General features: G+C 42.7%; 2 protein-coding genes across 4 annotated transcripts; both read right to left on the bottom strand.

Annotated features, from left to right (window-relative positions):
• Positions 1–103: 103 nt before the first annotated feature.
• On the bottom strand, positions 104–3,957 carry cyp11a1.2 (cytochrome P450 family 11 subfamily A member 1, tandem duplicate 2). 3 transcript variants are annotated; one of them, XR_011520457.1, is made up of 10 exons: positions 3,557–3,957; positions 3,255–3,410; positions 2,990–3,189; positions 2,698–2,901; positions 2,461–2,621; positions 2,224–2,390; positions 1,903–1,981; positions 1,631–1,822; positions 570–1,555; positions 104–375 (listed from the first exon to the last, which is right to left on the bottom strand). XR_011520457.1 is itself a non-coding variant. In XM_054733031.2 (10 exons), the coding sequence occupies exons 1-9, from the start codon at positions 3,829–3,831 to the stop codon at positions 1,433–1,435; spliced, it is 1,557 nt and encodes a 518-aa protein (XP_054589006.1). In that variant the 5' UTR covers positions 3,832–3,957; the 3' UTR covers positions 104–375; positions 1,403–1,432. The 3 variants fall into 3 exon arrangements, 2 of the variants coding, with proteins under 2 accessions (XP_054589006.1, XP_015819894.1); XM_054733031.2 differs by having other exon boundaries at positions 1,403–1,555; XM_015964408.3 differs by having other exon boundaries at positions 104–1,555.
• An 89-nt stretch (positions 3,958–4,046) lies between these two features.
• Positions 4,047–10,202, bottom strand: stoml1 (stomatin (EPB72)-like 1). The gene is made up of 7 exons (XM_070550674.1): positions 9,876–10,202; positions 9,624–9,730; positions 9,081–9,230; positions 8,477–8,680; positions 8,026–8,236; positions 7,743–7,943; positions 4,047–4,455 (listed from the first exon to the last, which is right to left on the bottom strand). Exons 1-7 carry the CDS (start codon positions 10,033–10,035, stop codon positions 4,250–4,252), a joined length of 1,239 nt encoding a protein of 412 aa, XP_070406775.1. The 5' UTR covers positions 10,036–10,202; the 3' UTR covers positions 4,047–4,249.
• Between the last annotated feature and the right edge of the window lie 1,461 nt (positions 10,203–11,663).

Genomic DNA, 11,663 nt, shown 5'->3' with positions numbered 1-11,663 from the left:
ATGTTCATCTTATTGCTAATATAGGTGGGTTACTTTACACAGCTGCTGCCTTCTACTCAAATAAAACAACCCATCCACAGCTTTTTGTAACTAAGTAGGACATTTTATTTCAAAATGTTCAATTTACAGTCTGAAAATTCAAGAAGCCATTCTAAAATGTATTATTAAAAAAGCAAGAAAAATAACAAAAACCACGTTTGAATGCAAAAGAACTTCAGCTGTTACAAGGAAATTAAAGGGAAGACTCAGGACACACTGGAGGGACTCAGCTGGCCAGGGAACGCCTTGGGATTCCCCCGGAGGAGCTGGTCCAAGTGGCTGGGGAGAGGGAAGTCTGCGCCTCTCTGCTTAGGCTGCTGCTCCCATGACCTGACCCTGGATGAGCAGATGAAAATGGATGGATGGATAAAGAGTGGTGCTGAACCACATGATTGTGGCCTAAAGGAAGATTCACCAGCAAATATATCTCCTCTCCCACCATAAAATATCACATTTACGAGTCTGTAAATATCTGATAATGAAGGGGTAAATAAATGGTTTCTGGGATTAAAGAAATACTCAAATCACACCTGAAAATCTTCGATGGGCACAAGCTGAAGGTTGTTACCATGGCCATGATGATCCTTGGAGATAAGGACCATGAACAAACATCTCTGGACAGACAGTACATGTAATCTCACTAAAGAGCTAAAGTTACACTGAAAGGCTCTTTATAAGCTTGGATTCTTACTAAAAGTGAGTGATAATTGATGAACTCTGGTTGTCCTGGTAACTAAATATCCCAGGAACCGCTGGCTGGATTTTAATGAAAAACTCATATAAGGATCTCTAGATGTACATGAGCTAATTAAAGATGGACGCCACAGACAACTGACCTCAGAAAGCACTAAAATCTGTAAAACTCTGACTATTTAGCCAAATGTTGAGCCAGCACTGGCATTAATGAGTTGTGTTAACCCTGTAAGTGAAAACACACACACATACACAAGGTAAAGTTTTTAACCTTTCACCGGTTTTAAGTTAACATGCAAAGCTAATTTTGACACGTTATCTCTGAAATCTCAAAGTAACATGAGAACTTGGGAGAATTTTTGTTACAAAACTTTAAATAATTTCATTAAAACACATATTTTGCATCAGTTAAACAGTTTATTCTTTACAGGTTTATACAGATATGTGTAATTTTTAAATATATTTCATGTTTACAAGGACTTCCAGTTTTTATATTCCAAGTCACCATATTTAAACCAGTTTGTTGACTAAGATATATACAATTAAATCAGAGGTAACAGTTTCGTGCATGTTTTGCCTTTTTTTTCTTACTTTTCATCAACAGTTTTTGGACTTTGTGTTTATATTGCTCTGAAGCCCTTTACATCCGAGGGCAAAAGACAAACTGTACCTTAGATATTTGTTTTTTTAAGTCTTCATGTTACCGACTCCCTTGTAGAGGCTTCAGAGTCAGTATTATGGGCTTGTTTGGTAGAAGGATGAGCTCGAAGGTGCTCTGCACTTCCACGTTGCGCTGCTTCTCAACTCTGAAATTTTCAAGCATCTGCAAAAAGAAAAGTGGTTAACCTGACGTTCAGCTTTGCAGCACAATGTGATGAATCTGATTAGCGTGTCTCACGTGGATCAGGAAGATCTGCATCTCGGCCTCGGCTATTCTACGTCCCAAACACTGCCGGGGCCCGAAGCCGAAGCCCAGGCTCCTGAAGTACTGCGTCTCGGTCCTCAGCCAGCGAGACGGTTGGTACTGCTCCGGGCGGAGGAACACCTTGGGGTCTCTGCCCATCGCGTACAGTCCTAACTGGACCAAAGTCTAAACACAAACATTATCTATAAAACAATGTTCAAATACTAACTAAAAGATATATAGAGTTATGTCTAAATGCGTTTTACCCCAGCTGGGATGTGGTAGTTTTGAATTATTATGTCCTCTGCAATGTATCTTTGCAAGCTCACAGCGACTGGATGTAACCTGAGGCCCAAATTAGATCATTATTAAAGAGAAAAGTGAAATTAATGTTGTGGATCTGAGACTACCTGATAGTGGAAATGGGTAAACCTTTCCAAGCTACAGGGTGACACCATTTTAGTCCAAAATAAACACAATACACCATCAAATGCTGGAGCTATTATTAAATATTAATTCAAAACACAGGGAACTTTTAAATGGATCACCAGAATTTGAATGAGCTGCATAGATAAATGTTTGCCCACCTCAGTGTTTCCTTCAGAGCTCCTTTGACCAAAGGGATCTTCTTCAGCATCTCCAGCATGTCTCCCTGACTTGCAGCCCGAGCCGCAGCCACCTCTGCCCTCAGCTCCTCCTGCAGGTTCGGGTGCCTGGCTAATTCATACAGCGTCCACAGCAGAGTTATAGATGTCTGGGGATCAAAAAGAAAGTTTTTAACTGATTTTATAAAGTTTAAAGAGACAATTTTTGGTTTTACTTACTGTGTCCACTCCTCCGGCCATTAGCTCAGTGATACTGGCCTTGATGTCCTCAATGGACAGCTTGTCCAGCAGGAGGAGACTAGCCAGGACTCCTGGGTATTTCTCGGAGGTGTCCGTCTCCTGACGCAGCTGCCTGTAGATGTTCTGGATGCAGCGATCCGCTGATGCATCAACAGTGTCATAAGAAATTAAGTCACAACGGGCAGCTAAAAACTAATTTGTGAACGTTTGTCTCACCTTGGTTAAATATCCCATCCCAAGCCTCCACGTGGTCCCGCCACACCCTAGACCTAGTCTGCCTCAGCAGCCCAGGGGGGATGTACAGCATCGGTGAGGTAGTTTTGAACATGAGAGTGATGCAGTCGATAAAATGCTGAGCTTCAGGGTCGATGTAGTCCAGCATCAGACCCAGACGCTCCCCGTACAGCACCGAACTCACAGCTTTTTATCAAAGGAGATCAAAAGGAGCAGCAGCTGAGGAAAGAGTCATTACTCTCAGAACTTACAGCAGAAACTGAGCCAGGCTTACATTCTAGTGCATATTTGAAGAGCTCCTGAGACAGGTCAGTGGTCCACTTGTTCTGACCACTTCTCGTTATCTTTTTGTGAACTCGGGTGACAAAATCCTGGCCTACATCATCCAGCAGGGGCACAAAGTTTTCCAGCATCTTAAGAGAAATCACCTCCTTGTTAAGAATCACCCGGTTTGACCTCCAGTCTTCGCCGTTCCTATAGCAAGACATGATTTAAAACTCTTGAAATAATAACAGTCGAGTAAAACAGAACCCACGCACTTCAGCAGAACTCCATATTTGCGGTTCCTGTAGTCTCTGTATGACGTCCACGCTTCAACTTTCAGTCTTTTGGGATGATGCCCCTCAGCTTTGAAGAGGATCGCAGCATCTTCTGGTTTGATGATGTTGACACTTTCATAATAACCTATTTTCTCTCTGACAAACAGAAAGGGAGGGCAGAAGTTAAACGTTTTTATCTGATGCTAGATTACGTGACCTCGTAGAGTGACGTTCTTTTAAACATCAACAATCGTTTTTATTGATGTCATTAAATTCCTCTAGTGAAATCAGAACGGTCTTGCCTGTAAATGGGCCCAAAGGTGTTGAAGTTCTGCAGCATGATGCGGTGAAGGTTCCTGAAGCCATCCTGTTTCCAGAAGTTGTACAGGTTGCCCAGCCCGTTCTTCCACAGTCCGGGAATCTCACTGAAAGGTCTGACGATGCTGGTGCTGCTCTCCGAGTACGAGTGTCGGATCACCGGCATGCTGCTGTTGCAGCGCACGCCTGAAGCCGTCTGCTCCTCGATCCAAGACCAGGGAAGCGTCACGGGGCTCCGCCACAGACTCAGCCTGGACATCTTCACTGCAAAATCAGTCTGGGCTTTCCTAAACAGCTGCTCTGGCTCTCTTCCTGCCTTCCCATGGAAAGAGGACGTCCGGAGGCTGGTCTACAGAGCACCCCCTACCCCACCCTCCTCTGCGGTGATCAAGGTTTTTTTTATTGAAACACTTCAAAGGAATCCACCAAAACACAGTTACAGCTGTAACTTCCCTTTTTTTTTTTTTTTTTTTGGTTTTCTTAAATCTTGAGGATCTCCTTTTGTAAACATTGTGGGAAAAGTTTATTAGAAATCTCTTGTTATGCAAAGTGGCAGAAACTGTAGTGAAATTGCAGCATACAGGTTGGATTTTGACATAAAATGTAATTAAAACACTCACATACAAAATTCTACCAACTGGTAAAACTAAATAAGTTAAATAATAAAGTTTTTTTTTTTAGGAGGGATTTTTCTTGAGTAGCTTTGTGAGTTCTTCCAGCTTCATGGCTGTCTTCATGTCTCCCTGGACGTTCAGTCTGCCACTGCTGAAAGCAGCAAATGGACTCAGCTCTGCCCTGAACATGGCCACCAGATCGGAGTCGCTCATGCTCAGAGTCACATCCGGCTCTCGGCACAGAGACCCTGATCCGACCGTGCCTCTGCCTGCAACACATTCAACAAAAACACGTGTTTCAGCCTGTACTTCAGTTAGGTAATTACGCACCACCCACATCATTACTCTTGTCATTTTAATAGAAATTAAATGGGAATTATTTTGTTTTGAAATGAAAATGAAATTCTTACAAACAACCAAAATCAGGAGTTTAGTTCAGGGGTCTGCAACATGCTGCTCTTTGGACCTTTTGCTCTGAATACTGTTGGCTAAAAATGATTAATTGAAATAAATACTGATGCTTTTAAATATAGGTGTTGTTGTTTTTTTAATGAAGGTTTAAGTACTTTTTCAGGTTCTTTGTGGAATAATTGCATTGAAATTCCATAACAGAAAAAGGAAAAGTACCATTAATATTTTTTTTATTTATTTAAGTTTCTTTTCCATAATTTTCAACACCTCTTGTGGATTTGAAAAAATTACAAAACATCTTTAATAGTAGCTATATATCGAAGAGAATAATATGACTTTAATCCCAGAAAAAAGTCAGAGTCCTAAAAAGTTCTGACTTTTTCCTCTGAATTCTCAAAAATCTGAGAAAAAAAGAGAACTTTTATTTCAGTGGGCCTTATCCACTTCTGTAGATGTTTATCAAAATCCTAAACTATAATTTTTCTAAAAGTTATACTACTGAAGAGGATTAGGGCCACTGAAACGAAAAGAAAGAGAATCTGATTTTATTTCTCAGAATTATTCAGACTTTATTCTGACCTTAATCTCAAAAATCTGACTTTTCCTCAGAATTCTGACTTTAACAAGTCTGAGAAAAAAGTCAGAATTCTGCGATTAAAGTCTGAATTCTGAGGGGAAAAAATCAGAATTCTGAGATTAAGGTCAGAATTAAGAGAAAAAAGTCAGAATAATTCTGAGAAAAAAAAGGTCAGAATTGTGAGATTAAAGTCAGAATCCTTTTACGGACATGCAAGCTTTGGAGCTCTAAACGAGTTTTAATCTGGTGGATTGAGGGTGAAAACGGCTTTCTGGATTATGAAGGTTACAGACCCCTGGTTTAGAAAGATTATGAACTTTAATCAAAATAATGATTCAAAACTTACAAAATGCATCTTTCCCAGAAAATATTCTGTTCGTCTTTTGATCATTTCTGCACTAAATACACAACAGAGCTCCAGATGTGTACTTTATGATAAACTACATGCACACACATGCTTTACAGGCACTTAAACTACATATTAATTGTGTTTGATTTGCTGGGTTTTTTTTTTACACTTTTTACAAAGCTTGGTAGATATTATATATACCGTAAATCCTCTAATACAGGCCCGGGCCTGTATTTGACTCAAGCTCATCAAGCTCCAGGCCTTTATTGGAAGGAGGGCCAGTATTAGAGGCAGGCCTCTATTTCTATTTGAGCAAAATGAACTAATGGTTCGCTGGAGTTTTTGACAATTAAAATTGCGCCCACATTTTCAAAGTTAAACACATTTCTTTTAACAACGGTAGTTTCTGCTTCAGCCCTCTCCCCCCTCCCCCTGCTTCAGCCCTCTCCCCCCTCCCCCTGCGCAGCGGCCGCAAACTCACTGATGCACCTGCAGCCTCTCGGAGTTCCTGCTGCTCTAAACATTAAAATAATTATTTCATTTTCTGTTCCTCACTTCTGATGACCTTCAATGGTGTCTGTTTGTTGCAACCAGCAGGTACAAAAACTAACTTGTTTTTATTTGACTATTTTTCTGTCCTGCCTGTTTATTATCTTCCTGCATCTCCTCTCAATCCAAAAGAAAAACTGCTACCTGGGTTCATATATATTCACCTTATGAGTTACCTTTGAACTGCAGTTCTAAAAGATCTACCGACCGCAAAAACAGCGGAGCGCTCGCTGTTTGGCGGCCGTGTCAGTGATCAGTGCGTCGGAGGACAAGGTGCGCGCAGCGCCCCGCTCCACAGCATGCAGCGAAACGCATCAGGCGCAAATAAAAGACAGAAAACATTAAAGGAAATGAACTGACATGAACGATCGCGTGTTAAATTAGTTTTTGAGGTGGCGACACCTGATTGTTACTGTGGCCGTGCTCAGGAGGCAGATCTACCGACCGCGAAAACAGCGGAGCGCTCCCTGCTTGCCGGCCGCATCAGTGATCTGTGCGTCGGAGGACAAGGTGATGCGCCCCGCTCCACAGCAGTGATACACATCAGGCGCAAATAAAAGACAGAAAACATTAAAGGAAATGAACCGACATGAACGATCGCGTGTCAGTACCTACGGTCTGGCACAGCGTGTGTCCCCCCCCCCCCCCCCCCCCAGGAGCTTGTCACCTGCTGATAGCAGGCTGCTGTCTTTTCCGAGGGCTGCATCTTGCCGGTCATTATCACGTGACAGCGACTAGTCGATAACAGGCATAAAAAGTCACTATAGTGAAGTTGACTAGTTCATACAACCCCTGCTACTGCTCCCCAGAGTGTTCTGCAGCATAATCAGCACGTTCTCTTTGAACTTGATAGTGTAATGACCTGGCTGGGGTTGTAAGCCAGGTGCATTCTGGGTATTGTGTTATATGTGTTTCCTATCGTTCTGTTAGTTCCTATGTGCTGATTTGCGTGTTGTGTGAGTGTTATGTAAGCCACAGGGAAGGTGATGTGTGTTCTGTGGAGCAGGTTGAATTAGCATGGTTAACTGACACCGTGACTCTGTGTGGTAGGAGCGTGATAGAGGATCGTGTCTGTAGCATTGAAGAAAAAGCCTAATAAAGGTCTGCGTGAACCCCTACTGCCTCCTGCTGGTTGATTTGGGGACTATGACCCTGCCGCTGGGATGCTCATACTTGCTTGTTACCACATTCCACCCGGCCACAATAAGAGACTGGCCATTATTTACCTCCGCTGACTCCGACACCGGCCAAAATTGGAGACCCGGCCTTTAATTGAATACTGGCCTGTTTTAGAGGATTTACGGTAGTATTATTTATTTTAAATATAGTTTTATAAAACTTATTAACTTATTTTGAAAGATCAGTGTCAGCACACCTTCTCTTATCTTGCTTCTGCAGCATAACTGAGCTCAGAGTAGGTTTTATTATAAAATTTAAAAATAAATTGCCATTAAGGTATTCTTGTTTTTTTAGTGTAGGCTACTGCCGTGCAAATGTGTGTGTGTGTGTGTGTGTGTGTGTGTGTGTGTGTGTGTGTGTGTGTGTGTGTGTGTGTGTGTGTGTGTGTGTGTGTGTGTGTGTGTGTGTGTGTGTGTGTGTGTGTGCGTGCGTGTGTGTGTTTTATAACAGATTTGGCATAAAATCTACTTTATTATATTAGCTACAGTCACCTTGACTCAGATCCAGATAGTATTTGAGCTGTTGTCCATCTGCTGAGCTGACTTCAAACTGGAAACAAGCCCCAACCTTGTGGACCAAATCCTCAGAGAGAATCATCTGAACACTGCTGAGCAGATCCTCGAGAGAACTCGGTGTGGTGATGATACCTTCAGGGTCGCTGCTGAGCTCATCTGTAAATGTTATGCTGTCCCCTGAAGACAAGGGCGTGCACATTAATACAGCCACACGTTGGCGAGAAAATATTCAGCATAAGATAACAAAGTGTGCCCGTACTGTGTTGAGGTTGAGAACTAGCACCGTGACTCAGAAAGTGCATGGCCAGCTGTTGAATGGACCCAGTGAGGCCTTCGAGTCCAGGTACGGATGGAGGAACAATGAGAGGAGCCATCTGATCTTCATCTGGGGATTTTATTAAAGAACCGAGCGTAAGTTCCACCCTATCGACCTCGAGCCCCCATGGACGAGTCATCTCATTTATGTCCATCTGAGGAGAACAGGAGAACAAGTTAGCATAAACGTATCAAAGAATGTGTTTTTCCAAAGTATTTCATTTTAATGTAAATCATAAAACATTTGATTTTCCAAGAGTGGAATTAAATAAGTGACTAATTTAAATTTCACAATTTAATTCACCATGGCACGTGTCAGATTTTTGTCTGTACTACTTTTACCCTTGGACAGACATCCAGAAAGCTGGCAGTAAAAAGATCCAGTGTGGCCTCACCCCCAGATATTCTCCAAGTTTCACTCTTTCCGTTTGGATTTCTCTGATGGTCTTCTTGGACATGCTGTGGGTCAAAACGTTCTGTGCCGTCATCCTGGTGGAGGCATTCAGGTCTTGGACCGATACCACAGACATGACGGGATTCCAGATCCTGAACTGGATGTCAGCTCCCACCAGCAACACACCACCATCCCTAGTCGTCACCTGAAGGAACAAATTCATCATTTATATTTCAAGTAACTGGTGAGTTTTTTAGGACTTTTTAACAAGCTGGATGTTTTTCTGTCTTTTTCAAATTATACTTTAAAGAACTTCAATATTTAACATAAAAACAAAGAGGCTGAGATGCTTGGAAGACAAACTAATCATCCATCCATCCCACTAATTTGTTTTCATTCGCTTATCTAGATCATCTGGGTTGCAGCTCCAACAGAGAAGCTCGAACAACCTGGGAGCAGGGGAGAAACTCTTGCAGCTCCAGCTCTCCAGAGAACTTCTTCTAGACAAGCTCCTTCTCTGCAGTCCTCTTCCCCTACTCTACTGCACTCTCTTACTGCACTTCCTCCTATGCTTTTACTCTCATTTCACAGTGTGTGATGGTCACCTGGCAAGGAGGGATGTTGAAAGCTCGAGTGCGTAGGTCCACTTTCTGCCACTGATCGATTAGAGGAAGCACGAGGACAACACCCGGCCCCTTTGGTGGGCACACTCGACCCAAACGGAACACCACAATCCTCTGGTAGTTCGGCACCATCTGTAGAATAGCTCAGAGGTGGTCATTTTTGTTTTCAGCAGCTAAGAAGGGGTGTTTTGGAAGAACGAGAGAGAGAGAGAGAGAGAGAGAGAGAGAGAGAGAGAGAGAGAGAGAGAGAGAGAGAGAGAGAGAGAGAGAGAGAGAGAGAGAGAGAGAGAGAGAGAGAGAGAGAGAGAGAGAGAGAGAGAGAGAGAGAGAGAGAGAGAGAGAGAGAGAGAGAGAGAGAGAGAGAGAGAGAGAGAGAGAGAGAGAGAGAGAGAGAGAGAGAGAGAGAGAGAGAGAGAGAGAGAGAGAGAGAGAGAGAGAGAGAGAGAGAGAGAGAGAGAGAGAGAGAGAGAGAGAGAGAGAGAGAGAGAGAGAGAGAGAGAGAGAGAGAGAATGGATTTCTTCTACCTTCAGCACAAACCACCCAGTTATTGGAAACATAATAAAGGTGCAGACGTAAACAAGGAAGATGACAACCAGGTTGCAAATCCAAGACAGCCATCCCTGGGACGTATCTTCAAGAAAGAAAGACACACACACACACACACACACACACACACACACACACACACACACGCACAATTACATGTTTTTTATGAATGTAAAATAATAAAAATGACCATTGAAAACGTAACAGTTCGTTAACGTGTTGATACTCACCAGTGAAGTCGTTTGCAGAAATATTTGGGATGTAGTCAAATGAGAGTCCTTTATGGTAGCTGGGCTGTGTGAAGCTGTGGGGTTCCACAAACAAACCAGGGGTCCTCTGGGAGCTGGAGTCCCTCTGAGGGAGCCGATCGTACGACCTGCTGCTGATCATTGTCCCTCACAACGTGGCTCCGTCATCAGTTAATGTAACATGTCCATATGTACATGTCAAGTTAAATTACCAAATCACCAAAAATTCAAAGCTTCTTCTGAGCTTGAAACTAGCATAGCATGCTAGTTCCGGTTCTTCTTCTTTACTGAGCTTCTGGCGGAGTTCATCTGTGTTCATTAGCGCCGCCTAACGTCCATGTAGCGCAATCGAGGTTTCACCAGTGTTTTTAATTTTTATTTAAAAAAATAAATAAATAAAATTAACAATAATCACATATTCTAAGTTAATTGTGTGTTTTGTAACAAAAACAAATTATATATATATATATATATATATATATATATATATATATATATATATATATATATATATATATATATATATAAATAAGAATAAGAACAACTTTATTTATCCCGAGGGAAATTCTTGTGTCATGTACATGCTCAAAGCAGTCGTAGAGACAAAGGAACAGGTGAAATAGAAATATGATGTACAATATATTCATTTAAACAAAAAAAGATCTACAGTAGTACCATGTAGGATAGTGCAAAACAAACAATCGCATATCTCAATAATTAAATACATGACTGCGTCCTTGTGAATAAGTAATTAAGCCGTCGGTGCAGGCGATTCACAAAAGTGATTAAAGTATTGTGTAAAAGAATATGGGTTTGTAGCAGCATATGATATGATGGGGGGATAAAAACATATTTACAATCAGAACTCTTGGGTAATATTGCACAGTCTGGGAGGGAACAGAATAACCAAGGTAATAGTATTTGGAGAATCACCTACAGCGTGAGGAAGAGTTAAACAGTCCTATTGCCACCGGTACAAAGGATTTCCTGTGGCGGTCAGTTCTGCATTTCGGGGCAATGAGTCTTTTGCTGCGTGTGCTTCGGTGGTCCATCATGTGGGCGTGCATGGGGTGGGAGGGGTTGTCCATGCCTGCGGCGCCCCCGTGCTGCTCAGGATGTTATCTGAGCGGCAGCTCATCAGTCGGACATGCTGTGGTCTATTTGTTAAATAGTCCGTAATCCAACCTAAGTAACACAGTTTGTGCTGAAGCTACACGCTGCGAGTGAAAAAGTCGCACAGTGTACGCCCAGCTTTAGGGCCCTTGGACTGGGGCTCTTGGACTGACACCATCAGGACCAGCAGCTTTGCCGGGGTGGAGTCTGCCCCTTTTTTGATGTCATCTGCTGAGAGGGACAGGGTGAGAAAGTCAGAGGAGGCAGGGGATGGGGGGGATGGAAGGGGATGATGGGAAGAGCTGGCTGTGGAGACAGGAGACGCTGGGCAGTCGAACCTATTGAAGTGTAGATTTAGGTTGTTAGCACTTTCGACATCCCCCTCCATCCCAACACCTCTCTTTTGTCTCAGGCCAGTGATAGCCCGCATTCCATTCCACACCTCCCTGGTGTTGTTTTCCTGCAGTTTGTTTTCCAGCCTCCGTCTGTAGGACTCTTTCCCCTCAGCAATCTTGGCTTTCAGCTCCTTCTGCACCAGTTTCAGCTGATCTCTGTCACCATTTCTGAAAGCTCTTTTTTTCTTGTTCAGGGTTGCTTTTATGTCTTTGGAAACCCAGGGCTTATTGTTGGGAAAGCACAGTATGGTTTTTTGGGGCG

Source organism: Nothobranchius furzeri, chromosome 4 (genome assembly GCF_043380555.1).
Source record: "Nothobranchius furzeri strain GRZ-AD chromosome 4, NfurGRZ-RIMD1, whole genome shotgun sequence".
Taxonomy (NCBI): domain Eukaryota; kingdom Metazoa; phylum Chordata; class Actinopteri; order Cyprinodontiformes; family Nothobranchiidae; genus Nothobranchius; species Nothobranchius furzeri.
The sequence above is the reverse complement of the archived record's forward strand: the minus strand, read 5'-3'. Positions and strand labels throughout refer to the sequence as shown.